The 18100-nt window shown below is 41.1% G+C and overlaps 1 protein-coding gene across 4 annotated transcripts in view; it reads left to right on the top strand.

Moving 5' to 3' along the window:
- LOC141902570 (thiamine-triphosphatase-like) overlaps positions 1-18100 on the top strand; it is a 108532-nt gene that overhangs the window by 34052 nt on the left and 56380 nt on the right. For all 4 annotated transcript variants that reach the window (XM_074790364.1, XM_074790363.1, XM_074790366.1 and 1 more), the window contains exon 3: positions 1852-2398. In XM_074790364.1, the coding sequence (XP_074646465.1) occupies positions 1852-2398 (547 nt within the window). The remainder of the gene's footprint in view (positions 1-1851; positions 2399-18100) is intronic.

The following is an 18100-nucleotide window of genomic DNA, read 5'->3' as shown; positions in this document are numbered from 1 at the left end:
TTTTGGACTCGTATTTTTTAGTTTTGGATTTTACATAAACTATCCACTTGTTACATTTGACTTCAGAGATGAGTAGATCAGTTCATTTTCCTCCAATGTTTCAAACCTAAAATAAAATCATCATTCGACTGTGGAACTGTATCCAGCTCTTTGAACCCACTGTATCCAGCCTTGTGAACCCACTTTATCCCCAGCTCTATAAACCCACTGTATCGAGCCTGATGAACCCGCTGTATCCAGCCTGATGAACCCACTGTATCCAGCCTGATGAACCCACTGTATTCAGCTCTATAAACCCACTGTTGAACTGATGAACCCACTATTCAGGTCTGTGAACCCACTTGTTGAAGCTCTTAACCGAAATATACGACATGCAAATTTTACATTTTAATCAAAGCTTATGAAAACTGAGTATGTTAAGCCCCACTATTCATATGAGGGTAATTTCGTTTTTAACAAGAATTAGAGGCATGATGTTTTTTTGTGAAATGCGATCCTCAGCGAGAACACTGCACGAACTACAGCCAGTATCAAGAGCTACTTGTGTTGTACTTGTCAAACGGTGTTGTTTGCCATTTTCGAAACGAACTCACGCTTTCACCAAATGACTACAACACAATACAATGAAAAGTATGTATAATCCATTCGGATTTCGTCTTCCGAGCGACGACCTTGACCTAGCGTTCCCACGAGAGTAACGACAGTGTCGCCGGACTCTGTGAAATCCGTATAAAATGCAATATATCTGTCGTTTTAATAAATACGCCCGATCAATTACTGACTACTGCCTAGTTATCACTGAGTACGAGCTATGAATGCTAATGTCCGGTGATTGCCGCCGAGATGAAACTTTATTGTTGACCAACGGAAACACGACACACAATATCCAGTAATCAGACGTCTTAAAAAATGAATAATCGGCGTGCACCAGCAGCAGCAGTGGCAGCTGCAGCAGCAGCAGCAGCAGCGGAGATGTGTTCCATCAGACCTCAATCACTGTCCACAGTCATTCATTTCTCAAACATTAAATCACAGCAGTTTGTGACTTTTTGTCGTTATATCTCTGTATATAAAGAGTAATCAGTAAAAGTTTGATTTCTTCAAATGGCAGTAAACTGGACTATGTTTACTCAGACTACTACTGACAAGGACTGGGACTATAGATATTTCACTGAGTTCAGAATCTGAGCACTCGCTAGAGTTTGGACTGTCGAGTTGACTAGATACTGAAGAGAAATCGAAGCTTTGTTGAAATAAATTGTGGTAGAATTTTCCTATTAATGAAACCTGTTGCACATTTATGACTTAAGCCAAAAATGGTCGTATGTCTTAGTTAAGTTAGATAAGCTATTGAGCTAAGATGGTCTTAGATCGGTCTTAATCTAAGTATTGCCCTTGGCATGGTATCGGTGGTTTACCAGTTGACCAGTACTGAGTAAGTCAAGAGTTTCTCATGGAAGGAGATTTAAAAACTGCAAACTCCTGATAGATCCATAGTTCATGAAAAACTATTGACTCCATCCATACTACAACAGAAAAGCCCTCCTTTGAACCGACCAACTCAGCATAATCTACTGCAGGCCAGCATTCATAGTCATGGCTTAGATTTAAGACTGGTCTAAGACCAACTCTGTACTATACTCGATCTAACAACCACTTTAAGACCACTTTTGGACTTGACTGACTTGTCATGACTGTGCAACTGTGGCCCCTGGAGGCCAGTTGCACAAGCAGGACTTAATCTAAGACCAATCTAACATCATCTTAGTTCTAAAAGCTCATCTGTTCATAGTTCATAATAGGTCGAATATATGAATATTGAAATGAATATTTTTGCTGTTATTTTTTCAGATGGCTGAAGTCACCCCTCAACCACGAGTCCAACAGATTGAATTAGAACGTAAATTCATCGTTAACGACGACAGCGAGAATAAAATCCTCGCGATCGGAGCCGAGTTCCTGGCCGCCGAAAAATTCTACGATGATTACTACGACAACGATCGTTACGCGCTCACTCTGGCCGATTGTTGGCTGCGAAAACGCGATAATAGATGGCAGTGTAAACACGTTCCGAACCAGGTCGGGGTCGAGCGGGACTCGTTGACGTCGCGGTACGACGAATCGGACGAAGAATCGGAGATTCTCGCGATTATTTCGACGATTTTGAAAGTGCCCGTCGAATCCGGCGAGAATTTGACGGCGTACGTCGACAGAGCGAGATGCGCGGAGTTCGCGAGAATCGGAACCGAACGTCGTAGTTTCGGTTACGAGACGTTTACGATCGTTTTAGATGAAACTGATTTCGGTTTTAAAGTCGGCGAAATCGAACGCATCGTCGTCAACGCTGATCGCATTCCAGACGTTTTATCAGATATCGACGAATTAGCTTCAAAACTAGGTAAGTATTAGATAATAACACAAATCTTTATTATTACAGTTAAATGAATTGAGTTTAGTTTTTAGTCTAAAAATATGTGTGACTGGGTCCAAACACACTTGCCACAGCCACTTTTATGCGACTGGTTCCAGTCCTGACTAACATGACACAGTTAGACTGCATCCAGTCCAATCCCACTTGCCTCAGCCATTTCTCTGTGACTGGATATAGTCCAAACCCACTTGCCTCAGCTATGTTTGTGTGATTGGACCCAGTCCAAACCCACTTGCCTCAGCCATTTCTGTGTGACTGGGTCCAGTCCAAAACCCACTTGCCTCAGCCATTTCTGTGTGACTGGGTCCAGTCCAAAACCCACTTGCCTCATTCATTTCTGTGTGACTGGATATAGTCCAAACCTATATGCCACAGCTACTTCTATGTGACTGGGTCCAGTCCAAACCCACTTGCCTCAGCCATTTCTGTGTGACTGGGTCCAGTCCAAACCCACTTGCCTCAGCCATTTCTGTGTGACTGGGTCCAGTCCAAAACCCACTTGCCTCAGCCATTTCTGTGTGACTGGATATAGTCCAAACCTATATGCCACAGCCACTTCTATGTGACTGGATCCAGTCCAAATCCGCACGCCAGAGCCACGTTTGTGTGACTGGGTCCAGTCCAAACCCACATAGCTCAGCCATTTCTATGTGTTTGGACCCTGCCCAAACCGACTTACCAGATCCACTTCTAATGGACTCGTACCAGAGAATGATTTCTAATGAGCTACCCTGCAATAGCGTTAAAAGAGTCCTACACAATAAAACAAACAGTCTTACACAACAAAAAGCCTCACACAACAAACAGCCTCACACAACAAACAGCCTCACGCAACAAACAGCCTCACACAACAAACAGCCTCACACAACAAACAGTCTTTCACAACAAACAGCCTTTCACAACAAACAGCCTCACAACAAACAGCCTCACACAACAAATAGCCTCACACAACAAACAGCCTTTCACAACAAACAGCCTCACACAACAAACAGACTTTCACAACAAACAGCCTCACAAAACAAACAGTCTCACACAACAAACAGCCTCACACAACAAACAGTCGGGCACATTAGTGCATTACTGAACCGGGTGAAAATATTCACCAATTATACGTCGTCGTGACAGTGCAAGCGTTACACGACTAATTTTCAAAGTAAATTGCTATTTGAGCCACAGGGAGCGACTGCTATTACCATACAAATGAGTTACGTTGGATTAGTTGTGATAAAATATGTGTTTTTAATCTGAAAGTTATCGCCATACAGATGACCCCAGTCCCCTGATAAACTCGACGACAATTTGTAACATTTTATGTCATTAAGAATTTTCAGGCGATATGAATAATGTATGACGAAATGGTAATGAACGCTTAAAGTCTTTTTCTCTTGTATTTATACTGTCTTACTGGTCAAAGCTCTCAACATTCTACATATTACATATCGATGCACTATATATCGATGTACTATATATCGATGTATTACATATCGATGTACTAGAAGATGATTTTCTGTGGGTTAGCATAACGTTGCTATAATCCTTGCTCAACTATCAATTTCGTTGAATTGTATCTCGAAATCTCTGACTTCGTAGAAATAGAATGCTCTTCTGCGAGCGATGGACTCTTCTTTATGGAAAGGCAATTACTGTAATATATATGAGGACAGTGCAGGCTGGGAGTCATGTGAACTCATTGCTGATCTCGCTGTCTTAAGCTTAGGAAAAACAAGTAAATGTTATTGGCAGCGTATGGTAGACTATAGCCATGATCGTAGGAGCGTGCCTGATTAGACCAATGTCGGACCAGGCCCGAGACGAATTCTAGCCCAGGTAAAATTATTGCTTGTGAATAGCTTACTGGTTCTGGGGCCAGTTGCTCAAAGGTTGGTTAGAGTTAACCAGTGGATAGTTGACATAGTGACAATTAAAAGTTCATTGTTACTCAGGTATCTATCGACTGGTTATCTTTAACCAACTTTTGAGCAACTGGCCCCTGGAGGTGATTCACCTCACTTGCCACAGCATAACAAGCGTATGGTTTACTCGTGAATGCGCTCTCTAATTTAGCCCGAGCCAAATTTGACTCGGGTCTGATCCGCGCCAGTTTGACCCGGGGCCAAATCGTCTCCGTGTGATCGTGACCTATAAACATAGGCTTACATGCAGAAGCATTAAATGTATTATAATTAAGGTAGATTTAGCGGTGGAAAGGATTTCTCAAACTTCTATAAGATGTAGATGAAGATTTTCGTAATGATTCTGGTTTATAAGGTTTATAAGCGCCGCACACAAAGAAGCCGAGTATTTGTATAACTGTTTACGCCCTCAATTGTGCGGGTCACGTTTATCCGGCGCTAATAACGAGCCTTCGATCGTCATAAATCTTGACTAATTTTGATAAATTTCATAACTAAGGTATAATCACTAGAGGAAGGTGTATAATTATCGAGAGTCGTGGAAGTCATTGTACGATCCAAGGGCAATAACAGTTATTATTAATGATCTCATTCACCGGCGTAAGACGAATCGCTCACCGTTTTTATTCCCGAGTTCCCGAAGTATATTCTGGACATGAGAATGAATATTACTGAGTCTCCATTGTACGTGCGGTTGATTACTTGTTTAACTGAGGTATAGACGCTGCTGAAAATTAGGAAAAATGATTATGCACAGTTGATGATCCGGGAACTCGGTAGCGTTGAGACTGCTGTAAATATTGAGAATCAGGGAACTCGGTAGCGTTGAGACTGCTGTAAATATTGAGAATCAGGGAACTCGGTAGGGTTGGGACTGCTGTAAATATTTCACTGAGTTGAGAATCAGGGAACTCGGTAGCGTTGGGACTGCTGTAAATATTGAGAATCAGGGAACTCGGTAGCGTTGAGACTGCTGTAAATATTTCACTGAGTTGAGAATCAGGGAACTCGATAGTGTTGAGACTGCTGTAAATATTTCACTGATTTGAGAATCAGGGAACTCGGTAGCGTTGAGACTGCTGTAAATATTTCACTGATTTGAGAATCAGGGAACTCGGTAGCATTGGGACTGCTGTAAATATTTCACTGAGTTGAGAATCAGGGAACTCGGTAGCGTTGGGACTGCAGTAAATATTTCAGTGAGTTGAGAATCAGGGAACTCGATAGCGTGTTGGGACTGCTGTAAATATTGACAATCAGGGAACTGGGAGACAAAAGGACAGCAGTAGATATTTTACTGAGTTGACAATCAGGGAACTCGGTAGCGTTTGGACTGCTGTAAATATTGACAATCAGGGAACTGGGAGACAAAAGGACAGCAGTAATGATTTCACTGGGTTGAGAATCAGGGATCAGCATTAGGACTACTGTAAATATTTCAGTATACCAAGAATTGAGGAAATTGAAAGTTTTACCAAATAAATTCGAGCGGCACCGAACCGAGGAGGAGTCAGCTATATATAATAAGTAATAATAAATCAGCTGCAGGTCTCATCGTCAATTGAGAATTATACATTATACGAGCTGATTACTATGTGAATTGTTAGCATGGAATAATTGTGAAGTCGTGTCATGAGGGTTTCAGCTAGTGTATAATAGCCTTTGTGTCCCTACGCCGCGCCGTGTGATAAAGTATCTCCAACACTCAGGAGGCAATAAGCACATTTTTATCGACGGGTTAGTACTGTCTCATAGGAGTTAATGAATACTGGAATCTCGGTTCACCATTGCTAAACACAATTACAGGACCGGGTTAGCCGTAATCACTTCAGACATCGTCATCGTCGTCGTATATACAAGCAAGCATCCTGTAAGACCTACGCGACTGCCACGCGGCGCCAAAACGACTTTTAAGTCGTATATTTCGTTAGTAATGACTTGTGACACTGGTTAAAGAACGTTTATATGTATATATGTATGTATAACAAGCAACCTCTGAAAGGCTTAATCTCCTGATAACGGTTTCAGCATTTACCTTGATAATTGAAGGTCGTTCCTTGATCAGACGATGGACGTTTCAGACAAACAATATGTGTGTGATAAGAACTGACAGTTTTTATGTCGGCTTTGTTTATGAAAATATTTATAAACCGTGCTTTCTTCTGAGATTTATTGAAATTAAAATGATTTGAACCATAAACCTTGCCAAACTATGACATGGTCAACTCATGACTACTGGTAACTCCGAAAAAAATGAAATTATTTTCTGACTCCTAGTCTTATTTCTCTGATCCTTTACTCAAACATATATTGAAATATGTATTCATGTATATCAGTCTCTTACCGGTAATAATGATTTTACATTATATCAAAAATTCATAAAGACTAATCTTTATGAATTTTTAATTATATGTAACTGAAATTGTAAAGGTAAATAAAGATGATGATATGATATGACTTATTTCCCCTGTCCTGGTTTATCAGAGCTAAGCAAGGTTTACTTCATATATTTTTGAGAAGTCTTTGTTTGAATTTATTAGCCGGTAAATGTCATCAGTGTTCCGAATTTGACGTCACTCGCATCGATTATTGCGAAATCTCGAGAGCGTTTCATGTCTGGTTAATTAGTTTAATACGTGTGTACGTATATCGACGGAACGACAAACTTTGATCTTTCGTCGTCGTCGGGTTGCGTCGCGGGAAAAAAGTTATGAAACGTGACTAGCCGTTGATAACGTCAGCGGAGAAGCCTAACGAATGACGTAGTCCGAATTAGTCTAAAACGACTGCTGACCGTTTAATGTTGCTGTTAGTTATTCGGCTATTATCGCGCAGCAACGACGACGCATCTGGAGAATGTAAAGCTTCGTTTGGTCAAACGATATGTCCATTCGTTCGTTCGGCCATATTGGACGTCGCGATTCTCGATAAGTAAAAAATCAGCCGTCGGCAGTTGCTTTTAATATAGACGGCATCGGCGCAGTCCGGACGCGGGCCCGGGGGTAATGAACAAATGAGTTGATTAGGGCGACCGACCGGACCACTGATATGATCGTCATATTTATTCAGCGTCCAGCACCTGTATCTTTAGTCAATAGTTCGTCGCGCTGTTTTCTCTGCGCCGCTAATTTAGCTCTCGTCGATGACGAGTTGATGGCTATTTCGCTCGTCGGGTCAACACAACGTTTGCCGCCAAAGACAAACCGGCGATCGTTCGACGAGCGGCGCACGATGCGTTCGACAGATTATTAATTTTCGATTATTGCAGCTTCTTTAAACCGGTGCCGACAGTTCCGTATTATCGAGTATTACTAGCTAGGTATTCACCCCCACCGGGTATTGGTCGGACTTTCGCTCTAAACAGTGTCCAGGAGAAAATGCCATATTTAGAATATTTCTAACTATCGGAGAAAGTAATGAGTGGCAAGATTGAAAACTTGCCATCTTAAGAGGTGAATTCTAACACTAAGATTCGAAATGAGTTTATCTGTGTATTTACTCTTATGAAATTAAATCTTTAAAAATTGAAGATTTTACACAATTTTGTAGAGAACTCACCAGAGCTCTCCAAATCTATGATGGATCTTTGTCAATGCTCTGCTTAGTATTTTTAAACAAAATTGTGTATTTTCAAATTTAAAGATTTAAAAAGTCGATCGAGTGGAACATATGTCATAGCCTTTTGAAATGAGAAGGGTCTGCATGACTCAAAATGAATATGTTTGAATGTTTTTGAGTCGCATTGACCCTTCTCGCTTCAAAAGGCCCCAATATTTGCTCCACTCGATCGACTTCTAAAATCTTTGTGTTGAAATTAGTCTTAAAGACGGTATTTTTTAATGACTCATTAGCTTCCGCAGTGGTTCGAAATATGATATCGCATCTTTACCCCCCCCCCCCCCGGACACCCTCTAGTTCCAACTACCGGAATTAAGTCGGCATATCGAAATACCGTTAGGGAAAAAAGGTTCATGAATTATAAATCGAAGGACGCGGGGATAAGTGTTGGAAGTTTTTTCATTTCTTCGTAACTCTAATCAATTTGGAATATTTACCGATGCTGCGTTTCTGCTAATACCCCCTGTACTGACAGTCGATTCTGTTTGACTTGGCTTACATGACTCAAAATGATGAAAGGTTTTTAGACAGACTACTGTTGATTTGGTTATGCGTTTTCTGCTGGCCTGCACAATTACAGTCGCCGAGTAATCAACTTACGCCATTTCTTGTCGTACCTCTTCACTCATCTTTGCATATTGTATGACTGCGAGAAATAATATCAATAAATTGCCGGTCTCCGGGAGAAAACCTGATTAAGGGCCGGAGGTCGCAGCCTCGTGTATTAAAACAAAACGGAATTAATGATGACCGCGCGTCATTTGTAGATGGAATCCTAACTATCCGTATACGACCGCGGGTAGCTGCGTCGTGCCGCCGTAATTATGCCTAATTTGCTTCATGTGCCGGTTTTTTTTCCGCGCGCGCACGGAATTTCATCTTCTAAGTGATTAATACGCCTCTGGTCGTCGGCGACGACGGATCCGCTGCTGGATGGAACACTCGCCTTCAATAAACTGTCAACTCTTTCGCGAGGAGAGCTATGTAAATACGGGCCACATAATTATAACTTCTCGAGGCCAATGGACTCGATTTGCGCCATTTTCTCTCTTGACCTGGCGATAATTATTATCATCAACTTTTTACTCCTATGCGACCTCGAAAATAGGGATTGAATTCCATTCGAGTTATTTTCTATTCACCTCAGATTCTAGATAGAGATAAAATTTCTTTAAAAAGATTCTCATTTATCCCAGTGAAGGCTATAATCTTCGGGTCCCTTGCACAATTATGTCTTAGATTTGAGGCCAGTCTAAGATCATCTTAGTACTAGTCAATTTAACAACTTAATACCAGTCTAAGACCATCTAAGTTCTATAACCAATCTAACTACTTAAGACCAGCCTTGAGATATAAGATCACTTGAACTTATGTCACAACTAAGTATGCATCTGAGCTATGGGTCAATTACATAATCCTGCCTTATATCTAAAATTAGTCTGAGGCCAATTCCATTATAACCAACAACATAAAACCAGTCTTTGGTTTAAAACCACTTAAGGACTGAAGAGAAAGCCTTTGAGTATGATTTCAACGTCGTTATTACTGTAACCAAAACCGAACTTTGAATTTTTTTTTTAGAAACTTCACTCAATGCGTCATGAAACCGAATAAGTTCGGGATGATGTTCATCGGCGAAATAATCTATAGGTTACTGCGGCGTATTGCGCGGTGACATACACCGCTCGCTCGCTGTTCATTTCTAAATTAGTCGTGGACATTTTAGTTTCGATCGGACAAGAATAGTTCATTAACAACAAATGTCACCGTTGGCTTATCGACGAGCTGTAAGTTCGATAACATGTATTTGCTTTTCTAATTATTGGCTCGCGTTTTCAAAATACAGCGACCACGAATGGTATTTGAATTTTCGCCGGTTTCTGGCTAGATGTTTGGCTTCGTTGTTTTTTGCCACTGGCCATGAGATTTACCGCGTTACAATTAGAACTTCGACGATGAATTTCGGAACATATTTTTTCAATCAGCGCGGTTGTATTTTTTTTTGCGGTATCGGTCTCTCTCGAGCAGCAGTTTCTTCTGATTTTTGGTAAAATCGTTTGTTTTTCGTTATGCCTGTGATAAAACTCAAAAGCGTTATCGCGTTGACCTTCTAGCGCAGGCAGACGGCTATCCTTAAAATATAACATCCCACAATAAGATGGAAAAACAAATACGAAATGTTACCTTGAGCTAATTTCTTATTCGACGTTGTATCATAACAACAATTCTGCAGGTATTACGATATAGTCGAAACATATAACTAACTACTGCTTCCTCGAGGAAACAGTTTGGATTGTTGTATCTTTGTTTTTATGGGATTTCATATCATCATATTACGACACACGGACTCAAGAGCGTGTTATCAATGGTTACTGAGGTAAACAATCACATTCTCTGGCAAACAGACAGACAGACAGACAGCCCGCTGTGACCCAATGAGAAAACGCGACGGAAATCGCTGCAAAGATTCGTAGAATTAATAGAAACTCTAACATACTCATTATTACTGGTGCTGTTATTGTATATAGTAAACGCTAAACGTTGAAAAGGAGACGGTTTACTTCCATGAGATCCTCAAAATTCTTAAATTCCTTTTAACTAAGGATGCTTAATTTCAGAAAGGGCACCTTATTATCGGGAAAAAAATCTGCAATTATGTTAAATATTTTGGAAAAGGGAACCACTGTCAGAATTACTTTTACTATAATGAGAATAACAATGGTATGGTTATCAGATCTGAAGGCTGTACCAAAAAGGGGAAACACCCTGGAATAAAAGAAAAAGATAAATCAAAATAAACATCATCGCGTCCTCATTGTTATTGTATATAGTAAAATGGAACCGAAACGTTGAAAAGGAGATGGTTTATTTCTTTTCAAAATTTTGAAATCCCTTTTAACTAAGGATACTTAATCTCATAGGCAAATTATTAGGAAAAAAAACTGCAAAGGTCTGTCTATAAAGCAAAGGTACAATTATGTCACATATTTTGGAAAATGGAAGCACTGCCAGAATTACTTTTGCTATAATGATATTAACAATGATATGTTCAATCAGAACATGTATAATATTTGTAAATTGTTGATTTGTCAAGATAGTTGACGTCCCCAAATCTAAAGGCTTTCCAAATTAAAAGGGAACACCCTGGAAAAGAAGAAAGAGATAAATCAAAATAAACTAAGCAATGTTTATGATAAAGACATCAGTAATAAACAGGGGCCAGTTGCACAGTCACGGTTTAGACCTAAGACCAGTCTATGACCGTTTTAGTTCTATAGCCATTCTAACGACTTAAGTCCAGTCTTAAGATTTACGGCCACTTTTGGAGTTGAGTCACGACTGCGCAACTAACCTGCGAAGAAATAGAAAAATATCTCAGTTTCGAATTAATTCGCAGTAAAAAAAAGTTGACCCTCAGATTTAGCCTGCGGGTCGAGACTGTTAATTTCGCCGGCATGCGAGGATAGATCGTCTGTTGTTACACGTGGAAGTTTTTAGATCATTCAATATACTCGACATGAAAGACCAATTGACTTAAACATTGCGTCAAGGAGGACGATGGATGCAAGAGAACTTTAAATGAGTCCGGTTACACTTCGGGCTACATCATCGAGTCGCGATGCGTATATTACATCGGAATCAAATCTTAAAAATCATTTTTATATCGACCGGAGAATCGGTGAGAGAGAGACCGGAACACTATTAATCATGTAGTTCAAAGGTTCGCGTCAGATTTTTGCCCCTCGTTTTAGTTTCCAGACATGAAAACTCGCAAATTCGATAACAATAAGAAAAATGGAGAACAGTTTTGAAGTAAAATGTTGTTATTCGAATTCGATTTTTTACGGTCGGAAACGACGAACGGTCGCTTTGATCGTCGTAAAAATCCCTCCGACGACATATCGTGTTTTTCGGTGTTTCTATCGACCGACCGCGCGTAAAAAAGTGGATATTTCGCCGCTCGTTTCTGTCGTCAGCCCCCGTGGTTGTAAACTCGACTTTAGCACGAGTGGTTTGTCTAATTCAATTCGACCATGAGTCATCGCGGACTCGAGAAACGACACGGCGAGAAGAGAGAGAGAGAGAGAGTTCTTTCCGCGAATTTCTCGAGTTGTGAAAATCTCGCACTCGACGCTCATTAAAATGGTCGTCCATCCGGCCGTCGCTGATATTCCGTCAGGTCGCGATAAGCCACTGAAGCACACGCGCTGGTCTTACCAGACGCGCTTTCTTATCCGTAATTGGTAAACAGCCACAACTCATCGACGCAGCCAACCAGTAATGGCAGACTGTCAAATTAGGTCTGATGTTCGTAGCAAGAAAACCTTTTACTTTGCTGATTAATTTCATTTGTCTAATTCTTCGTCTTCTGCGTTCGTTCGCAGTCGCAGTCTCTCAGATGCAGCATGAACAGCGAATGAGCTCGGCGAAATTTTCATTTTCTTCCAGAGATCTTTTTCTCTCCCCCTCTTCCCTCTATCACTCCATCTCCCCTTCTTTCCCCTCTTTCACTCCCTCTGCCTCTCTCCCCATCACTCTCCCATTCTTTCTCTCCATTTTCCCCTCACTCTCCTCTTCCTCCTCCCCTCTCCTCTCACTCCCCTCCCCTCTTTCTCTGCCCTCACTCCCTCTCCTTCTTTCTCCCCTCTCCTCTCACTCCCCTTCCCTCTTTCTCTGCCCTCTATCACTCCCTCTCCCCTTCTTTCTTCCCTCTGCTCTCACTTCCCTCCCCTCTTTCTCTACCCTCTATCTTTTCCTCTTTATCTCCCTTTTTCCCTCTCCTTTCCCTCTTCCCAAATTTCCCCTTTCTTCCTTACCCCCTCTCTCCCTCTCTATTTCTCACCATTTCCCCCTCCCCCTCTTCCATAATTTCTCTCTCCACTTAAAATGGAAACAATTTGCACTCTCTTGCTTATCAAATTTTAACCGATTCTCATAGTTACTTCTTTTGGAAGGCAAACAAATTGTTGAGATAATATTTATTTCTTGATGATGATTGCGTGGATGGAGTAAACAAACGTCCGCATCAGAGAGGAATAAAGCCATACATGTACGATTGAAGACGGATTGTTTTTAGAACGCGCAACGTTTTTCTTTTTTTCGTCGGAAAACGTCACGACAGAGAGAGAGAGAGTTGAAGACTGAAGTCTTAGTAATGAGGTGTTTGTGATAATTAATGCGTGTGATGAGAGTTCGCTGCAGTGGCTGCAGTGGAAATTACGAGTAGACCCTGTAATAATTGGTCTGACAGAGCGAATCGGCTGATACTGACAGGTTGACCCAAACCTAACCTTAACGTTTAAAAAAAATACGGCGCGATTGATTGTCATCAGGTTCTCGTAATGATCTGTCAACACACATATAGAATGGAAATACTTGAATATGTGATTTCGAAAATGATGGACTAAATGGGAACCTAGGTTGAAAGATGACTCCTGGGGCCGGTTTCCTAGTCAAGACTTAGGACCAAAAGTGGTCTTAAACCTTAAGACTGGTCTTAAGTTGTTAGATTGGCTATATAACTAAGTTTATCTTAGACTGGTCTTCAGTTGTTAGATTGGCTATAGAACTAACATGATCTTAGACTGGTCTCAAGTTGTTAGATTGGCTATAGAACTAACATGATCTTAGACTGGTCTTGAGTTGTTAGATTGGCTATATAACTAAGTTTATCTTAGACCGGTCTTAAGTCTAAGCCCAGTCTATGGAACCGGCCCCTGATCGCTTAGCAGTCGTTTGAAAGTTATTTCTCCCAAGGGAGAGATGACTGAAGAGTTATCGGCTCAGGTAATAATACCAGTTTAATGAAAGCATCAGCACCGTGCCACAGTGAAAAGTACACAATGGAAATTATAAGATAATTATAGTAATAATTGTTATTATTCTAATTAGTAGAGATAATTGGAAAAATTCAATATCATCTCTGAAATGATAAATTATGAAAAATATAATTTTGCGTATAACACGATTTATGAGATATGAAATGGTCTGTAATCGCGTAACTGTAGAAATCAGATTCATTCGCTGCATTGGTTTCCCTTGAGGGGGTTTTAATATGTGTCGAGTATTTCATCATTGAATTAATATTAATGTTTGTAGAAAGTATTTACGTCGCTGATCGCGAGACGACTTCATCTCTCTCTCTCCTCTCTCCCCCTCTCTCTCACTCTCTCTCTGTCTCATTAGATTGAGAGCTGAATTTATATTCTTCTTACAGTAAAAATCTCTTGGCCGTAGTAATGCCTTAATTGATATTCATAACAGTCGTATATACATATTTGATGTTCATTTCGTCGGGCGAATTGTCAATTTGCATAAGACTGACTCATCCCCGGGGGGTTGCCTCGGTTAATCTTGTTAAAAATACTTGTACTCTAATACAGCGACTAATAACCACTCAATCGACTGCAATATCGCAATAATACGAAGTCCGAGATACATTGCCCCCCCTAGAAAAAAATCAAGTGATTCAACAAGGTTCTGGGTCTAACAAGGGTCTAACATTTGAGACCAGTCTAAGACCGTTGGTAACCGATATTTCCAAAGTTAAATACTTTGATTCAAATAAGAGATTCTGTAAATTTCACCGCCGATCACACAACTATATCTGTACTTCCATTTCCAGCCCCCTTATCATGCAAACTTATACATGTGTGCTTTGCGCTGGAGTTGATGAATTCTTTATCACAGTGTGTTGGAGATGAAGTCTTCTCAATGCGCTGGAGTAGATGAAGTCTTCTATATCTCAGTGCGCTGGAGTAGATGAAGTCTTCTATATCACAGTGCGCTGGAGTAGATGAAGTCTTCTATATCTCAGTGTGCTGGAGTAGATGAAGTCTTCTATATCTCAGTGCGCTGGAGTAGATGAAGTCTTCTATATCTCAGTGCGCTGGAGTAGATGAAGTCTTCTATATCTCAGTGCGCTGGAGTAGATGAAGTCTTCTATATCTCAGTGCGCTGGAGTAGATGAAGTCTTCTATATCTCAGTGCGCTGGAGTAGATGAAGTCTTCTATATCTCAGTGCGCTGGAGTAGATGAAGTCTTCTATATCTCAGTGCGCTGAAGTAGATGAAGTCTTCTTTATCTCAGTGCGCTGGAGTAGATGAAGTCTTCTATATCTCAGTGCGCTGGAGTAGATGAAGTCTTCTATATCTCAGTGCGCTGGAGTAGATGAAGTCTTCTATATTTCAGTGCGCTGGAGTAGATGAAGTCTTCTATATCTCAGTGCGCTGGAGTAGATGAAGTCTTCTATATCTCAGTGCGCTGGAGTAGATGAAGTCTTCTATATCTCAGTGCGCTGGAGTAGATGAAGTCTTCTATATCTCAGTGCGCTGGAGTAGATGAAGTCTTCTATATCTCAGTGCGCTGGAGTAGATGAAGTCTTCTATATCTCAGTGCGCTGGAGTAGGTGAAGTCTTCTATATCTCAGTGTGCTGGAGTAGATGAGTCTTCTGTATCTCGATGTGCTGGAATTAGATGAAGTTTTCTCATGATGAAAAAAGTCAGTAATAATTTGTGCGTACAATAGCGCGGTCGGTCGCTGGTTCATTAACCATCGCTAACCTTCCGTCATATTCTTATAATATGTATTATCTCAGTTACGACAGTTCGGATGAATTGAATTTGCATAACGACGTTGCAGCATTTATAGTTGATCAGGGATGCGTCGGGCATTTTTAACCGTGCTGTGCTCAGAACAGTAAGAGAGGGCGAGGGAGAAAGGGAGAGAGGGAGAGGTGTATTTTTAACTGTACAAAGCTGAGAACAGTGAAGAAGGGAGAGGTGAGGAGCGGGAGAGGAAGAGAGAGAGGATAGGCGAGGGAGAGGAGCGGAGGGGAGGGAGAGGAGAAGAGGGGAGAGGGAGAGATTCATTTCAATCAGAAAAGATGACAATAATTTTCAGTAAATCTCAACACTTCGAACTTCGAACTTAAAAAAAAATCCAGGGTAAACTAGTAGACCGAAGCATCAAGTACTCATAACAATCTGACCCAGTATTTTCTGATCTAAGCTTGTTTTTCCCTGATGTTGTTTTACTATTAATAAAATAGTGATTGTTTTTATGATAATACGGTGGCGTATATCACATTTCTATTGTTGTTGTTTTTCAGATGATAATAAAATGTCTGATATTTAGTAGTTATTGCCGAGCGAGCGGGAGAGTGTGACTGGTTGTTGCTAGTGTGGGTGGAGATATGTGAGTGCGAGAGGGCTGTACTGGAATGTTGATGTAGGATATGTTGACTAATTAGTGCTGTAACAGCCTGTAATCAGCCAGCCTACTCTATATTGATTACACATTAATATCAGGGAGGTTTCAGCATTCATTAGATAGAATCTTATTCCGATCATTAACGCTTCAGGGCCCAGTTGCACAATCTTGACTTAAGTCCAAAAGTGGTCTTAAATCATAAGACTGGTCTTAAGTTGTTAGATTGAGTATAGAACGAAGTTGGTCTTAAACAAGTCTTAAATCTAAGCCATGACTATGCAACTGGCCCCAGATTTCGCAGATTTAAAACACACGGGGGCTCAGTTCCGCAATCATGACTCCACTCATAAAGTGGTCCTAAACCTTAAGTCTGGTCTAAGTTGTTAAAATAGCTTTAAAGAACTAAGATGGTCTCAGACTGGTCTTAAATCTAAGCATTGACTATGGAACCAGCTATAGAGTTAAAGTTAGTTCATTTCCGCTGTTTATAGTCAGATTTCTACTGTGGAATGAGTCCTGTATATCAGTAAGATTTGACTTTCAATTTAGTTTTGATTCAATGCTGATTAATAGAAATGATGGGAATATATTTTCTCATATAGCGCAGTTATCAAATCTTAACCACGACACTTTTCATTCTAAAGCTGCATTACCAAAACTGCAAGTTAAAATCAATCGGCAATCTGGTTTTTAAAGACGAATCAGATGGAGACTCTTTTACGTTACGAGGTAGTTCATTCGAAATTCGAAAGATTAGGAGCTGAATAATAAAATGACCTCCTTCCAATTACTTTTTTGCGCTATTGAAAGCCTTGTTAAGTAAAAAGCTTGTTGGTAAGTTGAATGAATTTCAATGGCAATAGCCACGATAATAAGTAGAGTCGCGCTGAAACAGTTCGGAGACCGACGAAAAAACAATCATCTTTCCGCGGCGTTAATGATTTTGTTTTTGAGCGTCGAAGTCGCTGCGAGAATTATATCTATAATTTCAGCACCGCGAGGTTCTGTCGCTGATTTCAAACCGGGTTGTGATGGTGAAATAATTTGACCTATTACGACCTGATTGGAAGTGGCACGGCTAATTGGTCGACGCTGTCTTCCTCACCGCGGGAAACTGCTAGTTATTTTTGTGTGATGAAACCTATGTGACCAGGATGATGAATTCTCTACACTGTTTCTAGCCATTCCAAACCAACAGTAAAGGATCTTTTTTTGACAATCAGTTTTTGAAAGTGCGCCGATGAAATAGTTCATTTTCAGTTGAAAATGTCTCGGGCGAAATTCTGAAAACAATGTGAAGTGTGGACAGAATTATTAAAAAATGGTGATGATATATTGAATGTTTCAATAGGGGTCTAGGCCATAGGATGAGGTAGGATGCAGGGTCCAGGCTGAGGTAGGATGAAGGGTCCAGGGTGAGGGGGGATGCAGGGTCCAGGCTGAGGGGTGCAGGGTCCAGCCTGAGGTGGGATGTAGGGTCCAGGCTGAGGTAGGATGAAGGGTCCAGGGTGAGGGGGGATGCAGGGTCCAGGCTGAGGGGTGCATGGTCCAGCCTGAGGTGGGATGTAGGGTCCAGGCTGGGGGGGATGTAGGGTCCAGGTTGAGGGGGGTGCAGGGTCTAGACTGAGGGGATGTAGAGTCCAGGCTGAAGGGATGTAGGGTCCAGGCTGAGGGGGTTGCAGGGTCCAGGCTGCAGATACTGGTAATGAAACCATGGATTCCCCTTTATATTTCTATTCTGTCACGCGTCTCGTCGCGCAAATTGAAACGACATTTACTACGAAGAATTTTCTATATCGGAAAATTGACGACAAGTATTGAGAATTATTAATCGCGGTTTAATCATGCATGAGACTGGTTATCAGTAATACAGGATACAGGTAACTGTGCGCGCCCACCCGCCCGACCGCCCGCCCGACCAGCCCG

This window comes from Tubulanus polymorphus, chromosome 3 (assembly GCF_964204645.1).
Source record: "Tubulanus polymorphus chromosome 3, tnTubPoly1.2, whole genome shotgun sequence".
NCBI classification, from domain to species: Eukaryota; Metazoa; Nemertea; class Palaeonemertea; order Tubulaniformes; family Tubulanidae; genus Tubulanus; species Tubulanus polymorphus.
This window is presented reverse-complemented; position numbering and strand designations above follow the sequence as displayed.